Source organism: Xyrauchen texanus, chromosome 18 (genome assembly GCF_025860055.1).
Source record: "Xyrauchen texanus isolate HMW12.3.18 chromosome 18, RBS_HiC_50CHRs, whole genome shotgun sequence".
Lineage (NCBI taxonomy): Eukaryota > Metazoa > Chordata > Actinopteri > Cypriniformes > Catostomidae > Xyrauchen > Xyrauchen texanus.
Genome location: NC_068293.1, coordinates 8273660 through 8294763, shown reverse-complemented (window position 1 = coordinate 8294763; position 21104 = coordinate 8273660). Strand labels below are relative to the sequence as shown.

The following is a 21104-nucleotide window of genomic DNA, read 5'->3' as shown; positions in this document are numbered from 1 at the left end:
ACAAGTGACACTCTCACTCACACAAGCACACAAGCATACACTATCACTCACAAAAGCGTACACTTACACTGTCACTCACACAAGCGTACACTTACACAAGCGTAAACTCTCACTTACACAAGCGTAAACTCTCCCTCACGCAAAGACACAAGTGACACTCTCACTCACACAAGCACACAAGCGTACACTCTCACTTACACAAGCGACACTCTCACTCACACAAGCTCACAAGCGTACACTCTCACTCACACAAGCGTACACTCTCACTCACACAAGGACACAAGCGTACACTCTCACTCACACAAGGACACAAGCGTACACTCTCACTCACACAAGCGTACACTCTCACTCACACAAGCCCACACTCTCACTCACACAAGCGTACACTCTCACTCACACAAGCGTACACTCTCACTCACACAAGCCCACACTCTCACTCACACAAGCCCATACTCTCACTCACACAAGTCTAGTGCATGGCACTTTTAAATGGGACCCCATTCGACACAACGTCGAGTGAGTGACAGAAGGGGAATGTCATGGTTACTGTTGTAACCTCCGTTCCCTGATGAAGGGAATGAGACGTTGTGTCCCCCTTGCCACGACACTAGACATACCACTGTAAACAGCTGTACGTTATTCTCGGCTCCCGCTTCCCTTTATACCTGTGGCAGGGCGGAGGGCGGGGCCTGGTCGTGATTCTACACACCCGGTCCCTTATCAGGCTAATCCGAGAGGGATAAAGGCCAACTGCGGAGGATGGTGCGGGAGAGAGAGATCGTTTACGGACATGTCTAGCATGAGTTTAAAGGTGTTCCATTCTTGAAATGATCCATACTTAAGCACTATTGTACAGGGATTTTCAATTATTTCAATTATACGGAGCATATATTATGTTTGCAAGATGCCACAAGTGCCATGTCAATTATATTTAATAATAGAGAATAAGCAAACAATTTATATAAAACAATTTATAAAAACAACTATATTTAAACACATTTGAACTTAAATACAAACAATGAATAAGCACTACTCCTATGTCGTATCTACATCTCTATACAATCTCCATGAATAATTTTAAACATACATTTTTTTCATTTTTAGGAAAATAAAAACTCTTTAAGAGCACAATAAACTTAGCAAAATAGGTCATTGATTGGACTGTACAAAGACATTAGACCACATTACAACCATCAAAGTTGCAGACAAATGTCAAATGTTGTTATGCGGTACCACAAACTTTGTGAGGCTGAGCTATTTCAGACTTCAGTGCTTAGTAGGAAAAACTCCTAAAACATTTCCTTGAAAGGTGGTTTCTCAGTTCCAGTGCAGCTATAGATGCTCTTTAATGCAAAGCTCACATTAACCAGTAATATTAGTTTACTACCTTACTTTATTAGTAACTATTAGCCACAGGCAAGTTAGCCCAAAGTATCTTCTTTTTCAAAACTAAGGTGGGATTGATTAACGGTGCTGAAAATTGGCAGTTTCATGATCTTTTAACTACCATTTTTGGAAAAAGATCTTATTTAAATATTCATGGATAGAAACATTAAGGTAGATGATTTTATATATTTGCATTTTCTCTAAATCACAGGCATATACTGTATATATATATATATATATATATATATATATATATATAGATATATATATATGTATCTTATCACACGTTACCGCGGAGACATAGCAGGTGTGGAGGCTTCACACTATTCTCCGCGGCATCCATTTACAACTCATCACATGCCCCACGAGAGCTAGAACCACATTATAGAGACCATGAGGAGGTTACCCCTTGTGACTCTACCCTCCCTAGCAACCAGGTTGGTTGCATAGGAGACCTTGCTGGAGTCACTCCCGACACCCTGGATTTGAACTTGTGGCCACAGGGGTGGTAATCAGCATCAATACTCACTGAGCTACCTAGGCCCCATGATGGCCGTTTCGAAATATATGATGGCATGACAAAACTGACCACAATTTCCCAGATTAGAAATGTAACAGAAAAATGATAGTTTTTCTTTTTTTTTTTTTTGGCATTCTGAGATTGTTTTTCTGCATTTGATTAATTGATAATTATTGATAATTGTTCATCTGTTCAACCCATTGTAATCATCTTGTTCATGACACTAAGCCAATTACAGCTTTTTTTGTGATTTGTGATCTTTAAAATCAATGGCCAGTTGTGCAACCCATCAATAACTTTAGGGCACTTTGGTTTCAATTGGGAGGCTTGACGATGCTGGAATTTTTCCCCTTAAATCACTGTGTATAAATTTGGTGTTTACATCCATTCCACAGGTCAACTGGCCCACCAAGTCCTTCTGCTTCCTATGGCCAGTCCATCCCTGCTTTGCCAGATGAAATCACTCCACACCTTCTTGCTTGTTGCCCTTGATCACTTGTTCATCTTCATCTTTAATGCAGTGATTTGTCTCTTACCTCTGTTTGGTTTCTCTTTCCCTTCATAATTTTCTTCTTCTGTTTCTCTTCTTCCTTTCCATCCTCTATTGTCTCTCCTGTCTGGTCATCCTCATCACTAGTCACAGCTTCATTTTTCTGATTTCCAAGGCTCTTGCTCCTCTGTTTGGGTGACTCTTCCTCCTTTTTATTCTTCTTATCTGGTTTCCTTCTTTCTCTTCTTCTTCTCCCTGAACTTGAAATGTGCCAAGCCCACCGTCTTGCACAAACAAATCCTGGTTCATTTTAATATCACTGCGTTCTTCTTGTAAGGGGTCACGTCTATCTTTTTCACTGTTTGTTTCATCAGGTTTTCTGCTTTTGTTTTCTTCTACTTCATGAGAATTTTGTTTATTCTTCTCATTTTTGATTAATTATTTTATTTCATAGTCCTCTGTGTTTCTTTCTGTCACAGCAGATTCTGGATTTTGTTGTTGAATATTTTGGTCCTGTGGATGGCCCGTCATTTCCTCATTTATAACATCACTTTCAATCTCCTCCTGCAGTTCATAAAGTTTTTCTCCTTCACTTGCTTCTACATCAGCATATACACATCTGTCACTTGATGTATGACCTCAGTCTCTTTCTTGTCCTGGTCATATTTAACAGTGTCATTACTTTGTGCGGTTGGATTAAAGGCACCTATGTTGCTGAAATCTGTGTTGAATCTATTCTCAGACTCATCTGTGATGTGCTTAGGCCCAGGTTATCTGGTGAATCTGTAACAAGATTAAACATGAGAGACTCATTCACATTGTGTTCAAAGCACTTTATCACTCTGAATATGAACACTTGCATGTCTATGAATTCACAAAGGTAAAACAAACACACTGTAAAAAATTACTGTAAATGTACAGCCAAATTCCTACAGCAATCTACTGTGATTCTTAAATACAGTACTTTGCTGTTAAAAATGTTGCATTCTGGGAGATCAAGAGCAGACTCACTGAAGTGACTAGTTTTACAGTAAATAGCTGTTCTATGCAAGGCATTAGGGGAAATGAACATTTCAAATTGTGATATCATCTCAAGCTATAGTGACATACCCTGTATATATATATCATGATGCTTCTGACCAACTCCTCTGTTCTTTATCATCTCACATCAGCCTAATGAGAAGTCAAATAAACCTTTGAAGCAATGTACATATTAGATGTACAGTTTTGCCAAGATTGAAAAGTGTATTTTTTATGATATAAACAAAAAAACAACAACAACAACCTGCACACAGTAAAATAACAGCATAGCACTGCATTGTGGGTTATAATGGTGACATACCCATAAGCATTTGAGCTTGAATAAGTATGCATGCTTTGGAAATGCATTGGGGCTACAAAAATTAAAAACAAACAAAAAAAACATGTACAAAAGATTTTATTCAGACTTAATAGAAGTCTTAGTTTAATTAGTGTTGTTGTTTTGTTATCAATAGTTGTGTTTTTTTTTTTTTTTAAGTCACCATTATGGTGATTAGTGTTCTCTTGAGCTGGCACCTTGGACCTTCTGTCTTATTAAATTATGATCTTCCAACCAGTCAATTTGAGTTTAAGTTAAACACGAGAAGATGCACTGTGCTAGTTGGAAGACAAAGCATAAGGTCAGACTGAATGTCTGATCCTACCTCGTAACCAGCACTAAAGTGTCTAGCTATGCATTACAAATAAAAATATAAATTCAAAAATAATAAAGGAAATTATATCAGCAATCTGAGTGTTTTATGTTTTTGATGAATTTACAGAATAACAGAATTTGTTAACAAGACACACACTGATATCAATTCTCGGCATACTAAACGCAACAATGGTGACAATTAACAAACATACTTTTATATAAAAAAGTAAAAGCTGAACATCAAAATACAAGTATCTTAGACTGCAACAAAAACAACATCAAAATAAACCAGCAAATAGTAAAAAATCTAAGTAAATTCTTCATGCCGCAGTGCATGCTGGGAACATAGCTGTTAATTTCAACAACAGTAGACAGTAAGTAATTTAACAGCAATATGTAGCTAAATTGCAGTTGTATATTGTGGCTGGCAAAAACTTGCTGTTAATTTCAAGAACGGTAACGAAACGTATTTTTACAGTATAATGCTGGCAACCACAGCTGCCAGTAGTTTACTGTTTTTTTTACAGGATTTCTTTTTTACAGTAAATCTGAAGAACACCAGCAGACACTAAACTGACAGATGCTCAGCTGGAGCAATTGGAACCGTCAAAGGTTGATAAAAAGATTTATTCCAAGCTTCACCTAAATAATTACCAGCAAAATTATTCAATGAGTTGCTTCAGGCTTTGCTGTATTGTGGAAAAAAAAGTTTGTTTTATTAAGCAAATTCATTAGGCATCACCATTATGAGTCACAATATTATCCCTGACATGTAAACTAAGATTAAAAGTTGAGCTCTATGGGTGCTTTGCAGTGATAAACAGTACACCATAAAACGTTGTAATGTCCAATTATTTTAAAGGGATAGTTCAGCCAAAAATGAGAATTGTTCCTTCATTTACTCACCCTCATGCCATCCCAGATGTGAATTACTTTCTTTCATTTGAACACAAACAAAGATATTTAAAAAAATTCAGCTCTGTTGGTAATTCAATGCAGGTGAATGGTGACCAGAACTTTGAATCTCCAAAAAGCACATAAATGTAGCATAAAAGTAATCTATATATCCGTGTCTTCAGATGTGATATGATAGGTAGGGGTGAGAAAAGATAAATATTTTATTCCTTTTATTACCATAAATCTCCACGTTCACTTTTACATTCTTCTTTCTTTTCTTTTTGTTTTGGTAATTCTTGGCAATTCATGTTCTTTGTGCATATCACCACCTACTGGTCAGAGGTGGAGATTTACAGGAAAAAAAAAGGAATAAATATTGATCTGTTTTCAACTTCACATATCAGGAGATATGGATTTAAACGCTGGTGTCATGTGGATTACTTTTATGCTGCCTGAATTTTTTTTTCTAAAAATCTTCAATTGTGCTCGGTAGACGAAATAAATTCATACACATCTGGGATGGAATGAGGGTGAGTAAATCATGAGAATTTTCATTTTTTGGGTGAACTTTCCCTTTAAGTGATGCAATTTTCACTTTTCATCACCCTCATGTGAGCTTATAAGATACTTGTGTGAATTAAACCCATCTTACAATTTTCTGGGTGCAGTTTGTCCATGTCAGACCTCCTTGCTACTCATCCATGCACATGAAAAACAAAATAATGTTGGGCCTCATGTACTCAAATAGGAGACAAAGGCAGGCCTACATACAGTCATAAAGCCTGAATGCAGCCTGTAGGAACACTCAAAGCCTGATAACCACAACAAGAGCACCATAATCAAACAAAGGGAGTCCAAAACAGACTACAGATCCCATCAAGCCTTGCTCCCTTTATACCTATGTGTAAGCAAAAATCAGCTTCGGTGCCGTCACTCTGCTCCCTCTCGTACTAACTGCACACACACATGACCCTCACAAACAAACCCGCACACACATTTGGTGAACAGATAACTTGTCCCGAAGTTATCATACCAATGTCCACCATTTTGTGCACTCCTGTCCTTACACACACACACACGCACGCACACGCACACACACCTACCATCCTCTGATGTATTATAGGCTTATCTGTTACCATATCTAATCATGTTACTGTTTAGTCTGTACTTTAAAGAGAAGTGTTTTGGTATTGTTCTGCATGCACCTGTGCCAAGGGCTGGCAGGGGATGTCAGTGCTCAGATTAAAGCCTTCAATGTTTACTTATTGAATGTCGATGTTCTCCGGACGTCGACTTCCCTAAGAGAACAATCCTATATTGAGACTGCTATTCTGTCTGGTTATTAGTCCAGGGTGGTGCCCAAATATTAATCCTTATTAATATTCTATTTATTTTGATAATTGATAATTATCTTTTATGATTGTTGATTTGATAGATTAATAAGCTAATGTTGATTCTAATCAATGTTCTATTGATTTAATAATGAATAATTATCTTTGATGATTGTTGATTTGAAGGATTAATAAGCTAATGGTGGGGTGTTGTGTGGTGCCATGCGTGGTTCAGACGTGTGAATGGCGAGCTCTGCGCACTTTGCTAGTTTTATTACTGTTTGTGTAATAAACCTGTGAGACTCGATACACCCTGATCCATAACTGTTCTAGGAAGACAATATGTCAAAGAATTTAAGATCCTCGGGCTCTGGCGACATTAAAAGACACTTACGTGCTCAAGCTGAAGCCCCCGGTCAACAGGCCGAAAACCCGTGAGTCAATTTGGCCAGTGAGGTGAAGGAATTTCGGCGACAACTGATGAACCTGTCAGCAATGCTGACGAAGGTCCCTCCTGACTTGGAGGAGCTTGCTGTAATACGTCGATTGATCACTGCCATGGAGACGAAATTCACTGAGCTGGTTATAAGAGTGGATGTTGAAAAACGGATGGATTATCTGGAATCATCGGAGAGGCAATTAGCTGCTAAACAGTTAGTGTCCAAGGTGGAATTGGAGCATGTTTGGGAAAAGTTGGAAGACTTGGAGAATCGTAACTGATGGAATAAAATCTGAAATGTTGGGTCAGAGTGTCAGAATATGATGGAATTCCTCGACATAACAGGCCATAAGATGGAAATCGAGCAAGCTCACAAGAGTTCTGGATCGGCGATCCGCTGAGAGAGACATGCCCCGATCTTGTGTTACGCGATTCGAGAGTAAAGGAAGGCTTTCTTGGAAGAACCACAACATTTTCCTGTTCCCAGAGAAACAAGATTGATTCAATGAATGCAAGAAATCTTACATCAACAGAAGGTCGCTTTTGGACTGATGTTCACGACCAAATTGAGAATAGATGCTAAGGATGGCTGCAAAGTATTTACATGTCCCCAACAACCATTGTCCTTCATAAAGTCAATGGAGTGAGTAAGTCATTGTGTGATACTCACGTTAAAGCCGAGTGGGCCTGACTCACTGAACATTCAGTTCTGAGGAATCTGAGGAAACTGGGTGCCTTTTTGTTTCCTTTGGTGTTGAGTCTGCCTAGCAGCAGGAGTTTATTTTGTGCAGTGACAGTCCTTCGGGACAGTATTGTGGATGAATCTGCATGTTTATTTGTGGGTTATTTCTTGCAGGACATTGACGTGATTAGGTCATTTGTTGCACTCATGTAACAGCCGTCATGCAAAGTCCCTCATTTCAATTGTTGTTGACTGCTCAATTGGAAACATCTTAGTCTCAGATCACACCCTGGTGAGTTTAGAGATGTTGCCACATACGTGTAACCGGATGGTAAATATCCCTTAAAGTTTGTTTTTCTCCTTGCATGTTTAAAACTGTTATTTCATTGTCATTTAATATGTTAAGTGAATTATAAAGACAGGAAAAGCAGCGTTTACCTGTATTTCCCTGGAGTTGTCAACAGGTGGCACTATGTGTGTTGCGTACGAGACTATGCACATGCATTCTCACCTCGGTCATTGTTTTGTTAGACGTGAAAGGAGTAGTTTGAGAGAGTCGCGCACTCTCTGGGAAATTGTGGAGTATTGAGAAGATCATCCACTGTGTACAACAGTATGTTGAGCATTTCGGCCCTCGTGAAGTGAATGTGGTGTTATGTCATTATCGTTATTATTCTTACTGCCATATATTATCGTATTGTATTGTATTGTATCGTTTGTGAGTAAATTGTTTTTTTGAATCAGTAAAAGAATAAACTTAAAAGTAAATTGAACCCTCTAATGTGTTCCTGGTGGTAAATCTAAATCCCTGGTCACATACGGAGAAAAATATATAATATAGTTGGCACTTTAATGTATCCCTTTTGAAAAATCCTGAATTCCAACAAATGTTAATGTCCAAAAATCCAAAGCACGAGAACTCGTGGAGTTAGAAGAGAATATTAAAAGTACCGAGGCAGAGCTGAAGTGATGTCATCTGATGGCCTCAGAGAATTGACCCAATTGAAATACAGATATAATACTATTTTGTCACGAAAGGTGGAGTTTTGGCTATTCAGGGCAAGACAGTCATACTTTGAGTCATGGGACAAATCAGGGAAGCTTTTGGCTAGATACATAAAACAGAGAGTCTTTTTCTACCATTTCCACAGTGAAATCTGCTGGTTGTGAAATCTTTACCTTGGCCATTGATATTAATAATGCTTTTAAAGAATTCTATCTTGATCTCTATAGCCTCTACATCTTAGTCTACTGATGAAGATATTCTAAACTTTGTGGAACCATTGGAACTCCCTAAACTGACGAACTCTTAAAATTATATAGATTTCTTAAACGTATGGGTTTGGGAATACATTTATTGGATGATTAAGTTAACTTTATAGACACCCGGTAGCGGCGGTACAAACAAATGGATTAATTTCAGATTACTTAAATATCTTTCCCCATTATTGTTAAGTCTTGCCCTGGAACCATTAACAGCTGCAATAAGAGTGAAGGGTTGAAAATTTTGAAAATTTGGTTCAACGGTTTGGGATTCCCAGATCTCAGTTCTTTAGGTATTTAGAGCTGCGCCACCTGCTCTGTACTATTTTTGGGAATAGCTGGTCATGAGGCATCAGTGTATTACTCCCTGCTAATTCAGAGTATGGGGCATGGAGCTTTAACTTCTGTCAAGAGATTATGGGAGAAAGATTTAAACTTGGTATTGGAGGAGGGAGTGTGGGCTAGGATTCTAAAAAACATCAAGTCTGCATCTAGAGATCAAAGGGCGCATCATGCAATGCAAGATTTTACATTGATTCTATTGGACCCCCTCTGGATTGTATAGGCTTGGTCTTAAAGACACACCCACCTGCTGGTGATGCCAGTCAGAAGATGGAGACATAACCTATGTCTTTTGGTGGTGTGTTCAGATCCAGGAATTTTGGTTGAAGGTTCAGAGTTTTGTGTGTGACGTAATGGGCTCTCAGGTTTCATTTTTCCCCAGTCTCTGTATTTTGGGCAATGGGGTGGTCATTGATGTAGAGAATAGACACATACAGAGTTGGGTCCTAACCAGTGTCATGATTGCCAGACATATAGATTTAAGGGGATGGAGGTTGGCTGGAGCGCCCTCATTTCAGAAGTGGTGCTTGGAGATGGAGAGGGTGGTGACCTTTGAAGAAGGGTCATTTAGAAGACTGGGGAAATTGAACATGTTTGTGGGGAAACGGGGCGGTTATCTGGCGTTTCTGGATGTGTGATTATTATAATTTTTTGTTTGTTTGTTTATTTTTGTGTGTGTATAATTATGCATGACCACATCATGTTGTTGGGGGCCAGGGTGGGTTTGGGGATTGAGAGGGAGAGGGGTAATAGTGGGGGTTAATTGTTGATTCTGTGTATATACAGTATGTTTTGTTTTTCTGTGTTTAATGTGAATCAATAAAGAAATGTAATCAGAAAAATAAGCTAATGTTTATTCTAATCAATATTCTATTAATTTTTATAATTAATAGTTGCCTTTGATATTCTATTGATTTTGATAATTGATAGTTATCTTTGATGATTGTTGATTTAAAGCATTAAAAAGCCAATATTGATTCTAAACAATGTTCTTTTGATTTGAATAATAAATAATTATTTTGATAACTATTAATTATTGCTAATAACCAAACCCGCTCCTGAACAAAGTGCCCAACAATAACAAAGAAACACACAAACAAAAAAGTAAATGTAATGTCAATAGATTTTTTTTGTAGGAAATGAGCATCAAGTAAAAGAAATTGACGTATTTTGATGTTAAATTGTTGAATACGTTTTCATTGCACTTACACTTTTTCCGGCTGATGATGTACGATGCAAACCAAATGAGCAGAGTGACATAGAGGAGCATGACTAACAGGACTGGAGCGAGCACTGCAGCCCTTGCTCTGCCTGCATACAAAATTGTGATAACTATTCAATGTTGTCATCACTGCAGATAGCTTTCATTTAACCACTGTATTTTTTTTAAACAGAGCTCTCAATGACAATATCTAAAGTAATGTATCAAGATAAATACAACAATTTACTAGCAAACCTGTGTGGCAGTCTTTCAAAGTGAAGTCTGTGCTCTTGCTGCCCAACTTATTCTTCACAATGCAGGTATAGACTGAGTCTGGGTTCTCTTCCTGTTTATCAAAAGAAAGTTTTGACCCCTGATGGCCATTAAAATTTGATCCACTCCATTCATAGCTTGGCTGTGTCTGGGAGTCCACTGAACACAGCAGAGTTTTTAAATCTGAAGTTTTGTTCACTTCACAGGTCACTGTTGGCTCTGGCAAAGCATCTGAGCGGAAACACAGTGAATACTGGTTTATCTATCACAAATATTTGACAAACAACTGTGTAAAAGTGTAAATGTTAATGTTGTGATTACTGATACCACTATTTGCAAATGTGAGAATATGACTCATTTTTTACTCATAATATTATGAGAATATGACACGTGTCATTGTATAACAATAGCCTGAGATAAGTCTTATGGATAAATACGGGGACCCCTTGATGGATATGAGAGATGGAGCAGTGACCCCCCTGTTACACTGTAAAATGTGTTAACCAGCAATTGTAACCTTCAGGAGCTATTTCTACCTGATCTAACACTTAACATTTGATTTGTTAGTATTCCCTATAGAATCAATTCCATGCCACATATATTTGCAAAAATATAAAGTGTTGCAAAATAAAATAAAGTTTTGCAAAAGAAAAAAAGTATTGAGCAAACAAAAAAAACAATTTTTAAACAAAAATTAAGTATCACAAACGTAAAATAAAGTATCGAGAGAAAAAAAGAAAGTTTTGCAAACAAAAATAAAGAATTGCAAAATATAAATATAATATAGCAAAAACCAAGATATAATTAATTGCAAAAATCAATGACTGTTGTAAAAGAATCTAAAGATCTTTTATCCTTTTTTATCTCTGCAACAGATTTTTAGCAGCAATGATTTTGCCACACATCTTTTTATTTGCAATGCCTACTAATTATTTTGCAATGCTCCTTTTAATCTGCATTTCCATCACGTGTGAGCTCGTGATACCGTTTTGCCCATAGACATAATAAATACATAGACGCCCTATTGGCCGCTTTGGAACGTTGCTGCGATACGTCAACGCGTCCGCCATTTTGCGTCCGCAAGACTGCGAGGTAATCAAATGCAAGTAAACGGGTGAGTTGCGGTTTTTCTGGATAAAAACAAAAATAACGTCCATCTCTAGTTATTTAAAATCTCGATAGTTAGACTTATAACATTTTATTTTTTAAATAAGGAATTGTCAAAGCTCAGGCTTGTCATGTGTTTGGCTTTTTATTCTTGGATAAGAATTGTGAAGACCCCCATACTGAGATATAATTTAATTTTCATATTAAATTAAATGAATTTTTCTTATTGTGGAAAAAACATTTTCTGTCTTTAATCCGATTTTAGCTTCTCTTGTGCTTACAATTGAGCCATTGAGAAATAATTTAATAATAATTTAACACCGTAACTATAATAGATTGATAAATCGCAAGTGGTATAATATAATAATAGCAAGCAGCACATGAGGCAGGCATTTTTCCTCAACTCCCGTATGAGAGAAATGGGAATGTTGCCCTCCGCAATATAGCGGCCCGTTGACGTACGCTCCAGCGGCCAATAGGGCGTCTATGTATTTATTATGTCTATGGTTTTGCCTTTGCGCTTCACTTTTCTATGCGTTTCACTTTATGGCACTGTTTTGACGTGGGTGGAGTCAGGGGATTGGGGCGTGTACAACGGGCTCAGTGATGCCTCTCTGGAAGTTACGTCATTAGCTTGAGACACGGATCAAACATCATGGCTGAGCACAGGCATGCAGGTGGATCTCAGGTATATAAAGTTGATTGTTTAAGCAAACTCATTTTAAAATATTCAATGGGGTATACCAGTCAAGTGAATTTTTAAGACAACGCTTTAATTTTGAAGAAAATGGCTGTACTTTTTGTCAAATTGATAGAGACAACTGAACATCTTTTTTTTCTTCAAATACTTTTTGGGAAAATATGTCTTATTGGTTGGAATCAAAGATTCACTCACTGCCCACTTTTGCTAGGAAACATGTTATGTTTGGAGTGCTGTTGGACGAGAAAAGAAATGAATTTCTTATGTTGAATGTAATGTTGATACTGGGCAAATGTTTCATTCATAAGTCCAAATGTATGAAGACGAAACCTTATTTTTCTGTATTTAAAAGAGAATTGATTTGTAATTTCTTTCCAGCGTTGGAATGTATGAAAAGTAAAAAGGCCCAGAAATTGGCTGGAATAATAAGAGACCTTGAACTCTTAAAAGAGGAATAAAGAGACCCCTCTGTATTTGTATTTTATACATTTTATTTATTTATTTAATTTTATATTAACTGATATGTGCCTTGCTTAATACTCATTTACCTGTACTTACCAATGCCATTGTATATGTACATTCTGTTTTTTGTTCTGTTCTTGGTGTTCAATAAAAAAAAAAAAAAAAATTGATTGTTTCCTTTTATTTAATTAGCATTAAATGTGCTTTAACAGCGTTTGCTTCAGATAAAGTAGTTAGAGATCAGTTAATGCGGTGGATTTATTAGCCATACTCGCTAACGCGTCTGAAATAGCCACTTCTGCAGTTTGTTTCTCTCTCAGTTGATTGGACTATTGATTGATTCTTATGTTTACTTTATAGATTATAATTGTCTATACCATAGTATGTTGTCTTCTAAAAAAATGTAAACTCCATATTTAAAAATATATAAATAGATGTTACATTATCACTGTTAAAGGAGACAATAAATAGATTACAAATAAAAAGTTAAACGATCGTAACAAATAAGCATCCCAGGAAACGATCTACAAACAATAAAAGAACATCACTTATGTTAATTGTGCAAAAGCAAAACAAATTTAACAGATTGATTCTTAAGAGTAGGTGCTGATAACCTGGTTATATCCTGCTCTACTCGAGGCAGAGAAACAGCAGGAGAAAGCTGTTGTTGTTGCTGCTGACCCTGAGCTGCCTGAATATGACCGAAGCTTTGAGTCAGAACACTAATAAGATTCGTCACGACATCTGGATATTCTCTCTGCTAAATGTGACATGGCAAATCATTACATGAGATGACCTAGATACACGTACATTTACTGTGAGCATTGTAAGAACTTCAGTAGCTTGTGAACAGGTTCGTTGAGCAATGGAGGAGTCAGGAGACAGCGAAGCAGGTTTGAAATCAGCACTTTAATTTCATTCACGAACATACGACTGTCACCGCTGTAGAAATGTAAACATAAACAAAACAATATCACACTCAGTCTGTGGAGCTTTCTGGATCCACTCTCTCTCTCGACACTTGGCGTCCCTTTAAATGTCTCTCTCCGTATCACTACAACAAGACACAGGTGTTAGAGATAATTACAAACCAGGTGACAAACCTTACCGCTCTCTCTCTCCCGCAGACAGACACACGACCATGCCACATAGCTGTATAACGCAGGGTTAAGAATATAGGGGATGTGAACATTTTATATTTCAAAACTTTATTTTTAAAAACAGAACACATGCACGTTTGTTACGATCGTTTAACTTTTTATTTGTAATCTACACTCACCTAAAGGATTATTAGGAACACCTGTTCAATTTCTCATTAATGCAATTATCTAATCAACCAATCACATGGCAGTTGCTTCAATGCATTTAGGGGTGTGGTCCTGGTCAAGACAATCTCCTGAACTCCAAACTGAATGTCAGAATGGGAAAGAAAGGTGATTTAAGCAATTTTGAGCGTGGCATGGTTGTTGGTGCCAGACGGGCCGGTCTGAGTATTTCACAATCTGCTCAGTTACTGGGATTTTCATGCACAACCATTTCTAGGGTTTACAAAGAATGGTGTGAAAAGGGAAAAACTTCCAGTATGCAGCAGTCCTGTGGGCGAAAATGCCTTGTTGATGCTAGAGGTCAGAGGAGAATGGGCCGACTGATTCAAGCTGATAGAAGAGCAACTTTGCCTGAAATAACCACTCGTTACTACCGAGGTATGCAGCAAAGCATTTGTGAAGCCACAACACGCACAACCTTGAGGCGGATGGGCTACAACAGCAGAAGACCCCACCGGGTACCACTCATCTCCACTACAAATAGGAAAAAGAGGCTACAATTGGCAAGAGTTCACCAAAATTGGACAGTTGAAGACTGGAAAAATATTACCTGGTCTGATGAGTCTCGATTTCTGTTGAGACATTCAGATGGTAGAGTCAGAATTTGGCGTAAACAGAATGAGAACATGGATCCATCATGCCTTTTTACCACTGTGCAGGCTGGTGGTGGTGGTGTAATGGTGTGGGGGATGTTTTCTTGGCACACTTTAGGCCCCTTAGTGCCAATTGGGCATCGTTTAAATGCCACAGCCTACCTGAGCATTGTTTCTGACCATGTCCATCCCTTTATGGCCACCATGTACCCATCCTCTGATGGCTACTTCCAGCAGGACAATGCACCATGTCACAAAGCTCGAATCATTTCAAATTGGTTTCTTGAACATGACAATGAGTTCACTGTAATAAAATGGCCCCCTCAGTCACCAGATCTCAACCCAATAGAGCATCTTTGGGATGTGGTGGAACGGGAGCTTCGTGCCCTGGATGTGCATCCCACAAATCTCCATCAACTGCAAGATGCTATCCTATCAATATGGGCCAACATTTCTAAAGAATGCTTTCAGCACCTTGTTGAATCAATGCCACGTAGAATTAAGGCAGTTCTGAAGGCGAAAAGGGGTCAAACACAGTATTAGTATGGTGTTCCTAATAATCCTTTAGGTGAGTGTATTTATGGTCTCCTTTAACAGTGATAATGTTACATCTAAATATGGAGTTTACATTTTTTTAGAAGACAACATACTATGGTATAGACAATTATAATCTATAAAGTAAACATAAGAATCAATCAATAGTCCAATCAATTGAGAGAGAAAAAAACTGCAGAAGTGGCTATTTCAGACGCGTTAGCGAGTATGGCTAATAAATCCACCGCATTAACTGATCTCTAACTACTTTATCTGAAGCAAACGCTGTTAAAGCACATTTAATGCTAATTAAATAAAAGGAAACAATCAACTTTATATACCTGAGATCCACCTGCATGCCTGTGCTCAGCCATGATGTTTGATCCGTGTCTCAAGCTAATGATGTAACTTCCAGAGAGGCATCACTGAGCCCGTTGTACACGCCCCAATCCCCTGACTCCACCCCCACGTCAAAACAGTGCCATAAAGTGAAACGCACAGAAAAGTGAAGCACAAAGGCAAAACGGTATCACGAGCTCACACGTGATGGAAATGCAGATTAAAAGGAGCATTGCAAAATAATTAGTAGGCATTGCAAAGAAAAACATGTGTGGCAAAATCATTGCTGCTAAAAATCTGTTGCAGAGATAAAAAAGGATAAAAGATCTTTAGATTATTTTACAACAGTCATTGATTTTTGCAATTAATTATATCTTGGTTTTTGCTAAATTTTATTTATATTTTGCAATTCTTTATTTTTGTTTGCAAAACTTTCTTTTTTTCTCTCGATAGCAAACAAATTTTACATTTGTAATACTTAATTTTTGTTTTAATTTTTTTTTTTTTTGTTTGCTCAATACTTTTTTTCTTTTGCAAAACTTTATTTTATTTTGCAACACTTTATATTTTTGCAAATATATGTGGCATGGAATTGATCCCATAATTCCCTAATGGTTGATTCAGACTATTATTGGCTTAAATCAATCAGACTATAATTGGCTTTAGATGTTACCATATGAGGCACAATTTTAGGTTAACATTATAAATATGTTATAAACTTTAGAAATGCATTTTCCTGGCATATAATAACAGGTGTAAATTACCTCAATAATGTATACTTTGTTATGATGCTTACATTGCAAAACCATTAAAATAATCAGTAATGAACAAACTTTATTGACTTTATCTTAACTTAAATACTAAAATGTGTGTGTATATATATATATATATATATATATACACACACACACACACACACACACACACAAATATATATAAAAACATTTATCTTAAGATGGTTATTTGTATTTTCAGCTTTAGTGCGTCAATAGGAAATATACATTTTAGAATCCCAAACATTTCTTATGCAAATAGAATAGAATAGAAGAACAGGGCATGCAACAGATGGCACAGCCCTCACAAAACCCCCCATGGAATATTGAGTCAGTCTGGGAATACAAGAAGAGACAGAAGCGATTGAGATTAGAAGAACTGTGGCGAATTCTCCAAGAAGCTTAGTACATCCTATCTGCCAACAACCAAGAAAAACTGTGTCCAGGTTTACCTAGGAGAGTTGGGGCTGTTTTGAATGCAAAGGTGGTCACACCAAATATTGATTTAGCTTTTTTATGTTTACTGGACTTTGTATGACGTTAATTGATAAATGAAAACAATTTATGCCATTATTTTTGAAGACATCCTCACTATGCAATATTGTTCCCAAGTGCCTAATTTTGCACAGTAATGTGTGTGTGTGTGTGTGTGTGTGTGTGTATATATATATTAATCATCCACAATATTAAACCCACCTGCCTAATATTGTGTAGGTGCCACTTGTGGCACATAAACAGCGCCAACTGGTTCTGAGATTATATTCTTCTGGCCATTCTCTGTTGACCTCTCTCATCAACAAGGTGTTTCAGTCCACAGAACTGCCACTCACTGGATGTTTATTGTTTTTGCACAATTCAGAGGAAATTCTAGAGAATGTTTTGTGTGAATATCCCAGGAGATCAACATTTACAGAAATTCTCAAACCAGCCCATCTGGCACCAACAATTATCCATGCAATTATCTAATCAGCCAATCGTGTGGGAGCTGTGCAGTGCATAAAATCATGCAGATACATGTCAGGAGCTTCAGTTAATGGCATGATTGTTGGTACCGGATGGGCTGGTTTGAGTATTTCTGTATCTGCTGATATCCTGGGATTTTAGCTAAGTTTTGTTGGTGAACAGTATGGCTATGATTATCCAACAGCACCAATTCATGCTTGTCTAAGCTGGTCTTTTCAGCAGGGGTGTCTTTCATTCATATAAGGTCACTTACCAATTACTTTAACGTCATGTTCAGAATGTAGCAGCTTTCCATTTATCTCTATTACAGACTGATAAACACCACTGTCACTGTTGGTCATATGATGAACTGTGAGCTGTCCAGTAGAGATGTGAATCTCTGTTCTTCCTTTGAATTGACCGTACTCTTGAAGATTTACCAAATCATTTTCAGCCGCCTTATTTCCATTGTATGTCCATAATATGTCTTCAAGTGTTGCTCCAGATACATTTGGATTTAAGGTAACACTCTTCCCACTCTCAACATAGGTGACACAAATGACAGCATCTGATAAACATGAATAAGGTGTTAATGCGCTAATAATTCAACAAACTCATTCAATATGTGAGCAAATGCAAAGAACAAGGTGCAATGAACATCTAAATCTTATCAGCATCAGATGATTATTTACAATGAAAATAACAATCTTGATATATCAGGTTTTTAGCTCTAGATTTCCATTACTAGCTGGTACTAAATATTAAGTCCAGGCTGCTAAAAGTTATTTTTAAATTAACAATGTTACATTTTTTTCTTTTTCTCCCCAATTTTGGAATTCCCAATGTGCTCTAAGTCCTCGCGGTGGCATAGTGACTCATCTCAATCTGGGTGGCAGAGGACGAATTTCAGTTGCCTCCGCATCTGAGACGTCCATCTGCCCATTTTATTGCATGGCTTGTTGAGTGCGTTACCGCGAAGACCAGGGCCATTTCTAGACATTGGCGAACTAGGTGGTTGCCTAGGGCTGGGAGGGCACCAAAGTGGAGCCCTCTGCAATAAAATGTCCAAACAAATTAACTATATCAAAGAAAAATCGATCCGCACTCCGTTATTTCATTTTGTTGTTTTATTTCACATAGGCTGGGCCAGTTACATTTATGTTGGAGGACACCCCTAATTATGGAAAAACTAAATGTTTCCTTATAATTTTTATTATTTAGTGTGGTGTGACATGCAATAAATGGTAACTCATTCAAATAATCACTTAATCACATAATTTGCTTCAAGCTGTACTCTTTAATCGTATACAAAGTGTCAATGCCAAAAACTTTGCAAGCTTTGGCAAACATAGTCTTTCATTGTTCAAAGAGTACAACATCAATAGACATTTTTCCACCAAGCATGCTAACTATGCTACAAATTTGTCTCAGCATGAAAGAGTGAGCAAATCTCAGAGATAAGCATTCAAACTTCTTGCCAGACAGAATATTTTCATAAGGCAGTCAACTATTCAAGAGTCAGCTACAAATGTTTGCTACATTTGCACATAAAATAACAAAGCACAATAAACCATTTTCAAAGGGGAAGTTCTTGAAGGACTGCATGGTAGAAATGGCTGACATATTGTGCCCTGACAGCAAAAGTCAATTTGAAAGCATCAGCCTGGAAGTCAATGTTGATGAGTTTGCTGAATTATCAAGAAAGGCAGTTGACTTCGCTTTTTTTCCCCCATTGCACTTGACCAAAACTATTAATATTCATCAAAGAAACTATCGTCAAGTTTTAAATAGTGGAAGAATTTCTCACCATGGGGACAACAAGGGGATCAGACCTCTATGACAGGGTGTCAGGATGTTTGGAGACACTGAATATGCCATGGGCTAAATTGGTAAACATAACCACTTTTGGATCTCCAAATCTCCAAATTGGACTACTGCGAATGATACAGGGCAAGGTAAGAGAGGATAATTCCAACTCAGATGCCTTATTCACCAAAAGTCCCTTTGCAAAACATGTCCTGACCATGATGGTAAGCCTGTGGGCTCAATCATCGCCACACTATAAGAGATCCAAAACAGAGACGGATCCTCACCAAATACAGACTCAGTGATCACAGTCTGAACATAGAAAAAGGCAGACACAGACAAACATGGCTTCCAAAGGAAGAACAAGTCTGTGCTCACTGTGACACGGGTGAGGTCGAGACAGAGACACACTTTCTCCTTCACTGTGAGAACACTGAGAGAGAGATAACTCCACAAACCTCATGCCAGTTTTCCAGTTCAGCAGAAACAGATCAGATGCTGGTGTTACTGGGGGAGGACCATCATGCATCGGTTGCAGCTAAATTCATTTTTGAGATGCACAACCTCAGAAACCAATCACTGCCTTAATGTACTTCAGTCACAGTACTTTTATTCTGTTATGTTCATAATGTCCTGTTAAATGCTTATATTATTTGATCTTGTATAGTGTATATTCTTATTATAGTTTTTATTTTATCTGATTCATTACCTGGCACCTTATTTTAATTCTATCTTTATTGTTATTTGTTACTATTTCATTATTATTATTTGTCTTGTCATTATCTGTTTTGTGTATTAATGCTTTGATAATATTGTATGTAAACACAATTTTGGCAATCATGCCAAAAATTGAATTGAGAGAGAGAGAGAGAGAGAGAGAGAGAGAGAGGGGTACTTTTAAGTGGCTCATCAGTATGAAACACTATAATGGTGCAGTTTTCAGGGTGTGTCGCCGGTGTCAAGTTTCAACACATTCAATATAAATTATATATAGGATATTAAAATGAATAAATGTCTATTTTTTTCCAGCTTGTTGAATTAGTATTTATCACCCTTATTTATTTTAGATACAGTTCCTTCCTATATATTGTTATTTACACAGGGCAAATATAATAATCAAATCTACTTTTATTATGCATCATATTTTAATTGGGATATAATTTATTACAGCTGAAAGTTATGTGAGCAAACAAGGTTTGAACATCAACCATAACAATATAAAACTGAAATTCATGGCTTTTTAACACTTCTGTGTACAAATGTGAAGGCTGTTTATTGGATCAATACAGGTAAACATCATATTATGCAACTATGCATTACTTTATGGAGAGTTTACAACCTACTAGTTAAGTCTTGCCTTAAGAACAGGTGGTGCAACCAAATTAAGCACCGACTTATTTACAAACTAACTAGTAGTTACTAAGCCCTTAGTGTGAACTTGACATCCCAACCTATGCGAGACAGCTGATTCAACCCTACCCTGGTAGTAATGGTCTAAAAACGCACACTTGTTCAACGTTTGCTTAATCAGGAAATCAGAATACCAATTAAAAAGTAAATATTTATAACAATGCAAGTTTCCAATGACCAGTAAACATCACATAAATAGCATTATACTCACCGAATCTTGTTAGTTTTAAACAGATGAAAAAATGAAATACTTTCCAAAGCGCAATCATTTTTATGCTTTTACTTTTGCTCTGTTGCCTCACCTGATCTAGGTATTTAATCCTACCAGTTATATCTGACTGAAATTGAATCTGACAATTTTAGGACGTACAGAGAGTTGTTGCTGTGGTTTGTTTTACACAGAGCTGTGAACTATAAATGAAAGTGCAGTCTTAATTTCATGTGAACATTTTCACATGGGTGGTGCAAATAGTCACATGACCAAAGCAAATTAAGCAAACCCTGTCATAATAGACAATGATTTTACTTTATTGTTTGCAATTTCCTATTGGGTCTTTTTAATAACTGTGCAAAATTTTAAAATATATGTCTTCACTTATCTGGGAAAAAGATTG

General features: G+C 37.2%; 1 protein-coding gene across 1 annotated transcript; it reads right to left on the bottom strand.

The window, feature by feature from the left end:
• Positions 1-1149: 1149 nt before the first annotated feature.
• On the bottom strand, positions 1150-20817 carry LOC127658615 (SLAM family member 5-like). Its single transcript, XM_052147988.1, has 5 exons — positions 20702-20817; positions 17549-17842; positions 10482-10730; positions 2443-2651; positions 1150-1161 (listed from the first exon to the last, which is right to left on the bottom strand). Exons 1-5 carry the CDS (start codon positions 20757-20759, stop codon positions 1150-1152), a joined length of 822 nt encoding a protein of 273 aa, XP_052003948.1. The 5' UTR covers positions 20760-20817.
• Positions 20818-21104: the final 287 nt, after the last annotated feature.

Bases quoted from the DNA above. Each gene is read 5' to 3' on its own strand.
- LOC127658615 (XM_052147988.1), bottom strand. From the start codon at position 20,759: ATGATTGCGCTTTGGAAAGTATTTCATTTTTTCATCTGTTTAAAACTA. The intron at 10,731-17,548 runs GTAAGTGACCTT...GTTTCCGCTCAG, and splicing joins ACATGACGTTAAAGTAATTG to ATGCTTTGCCAGAGCCAACA. The intron at 2,652-10,481 runs GTTTGCTAGTAA...TTTCAAGTTCAG, and splicing joins TTTGAAAGACTGCCACACAG to GGAGAAGAAGAAGAGAAAGA.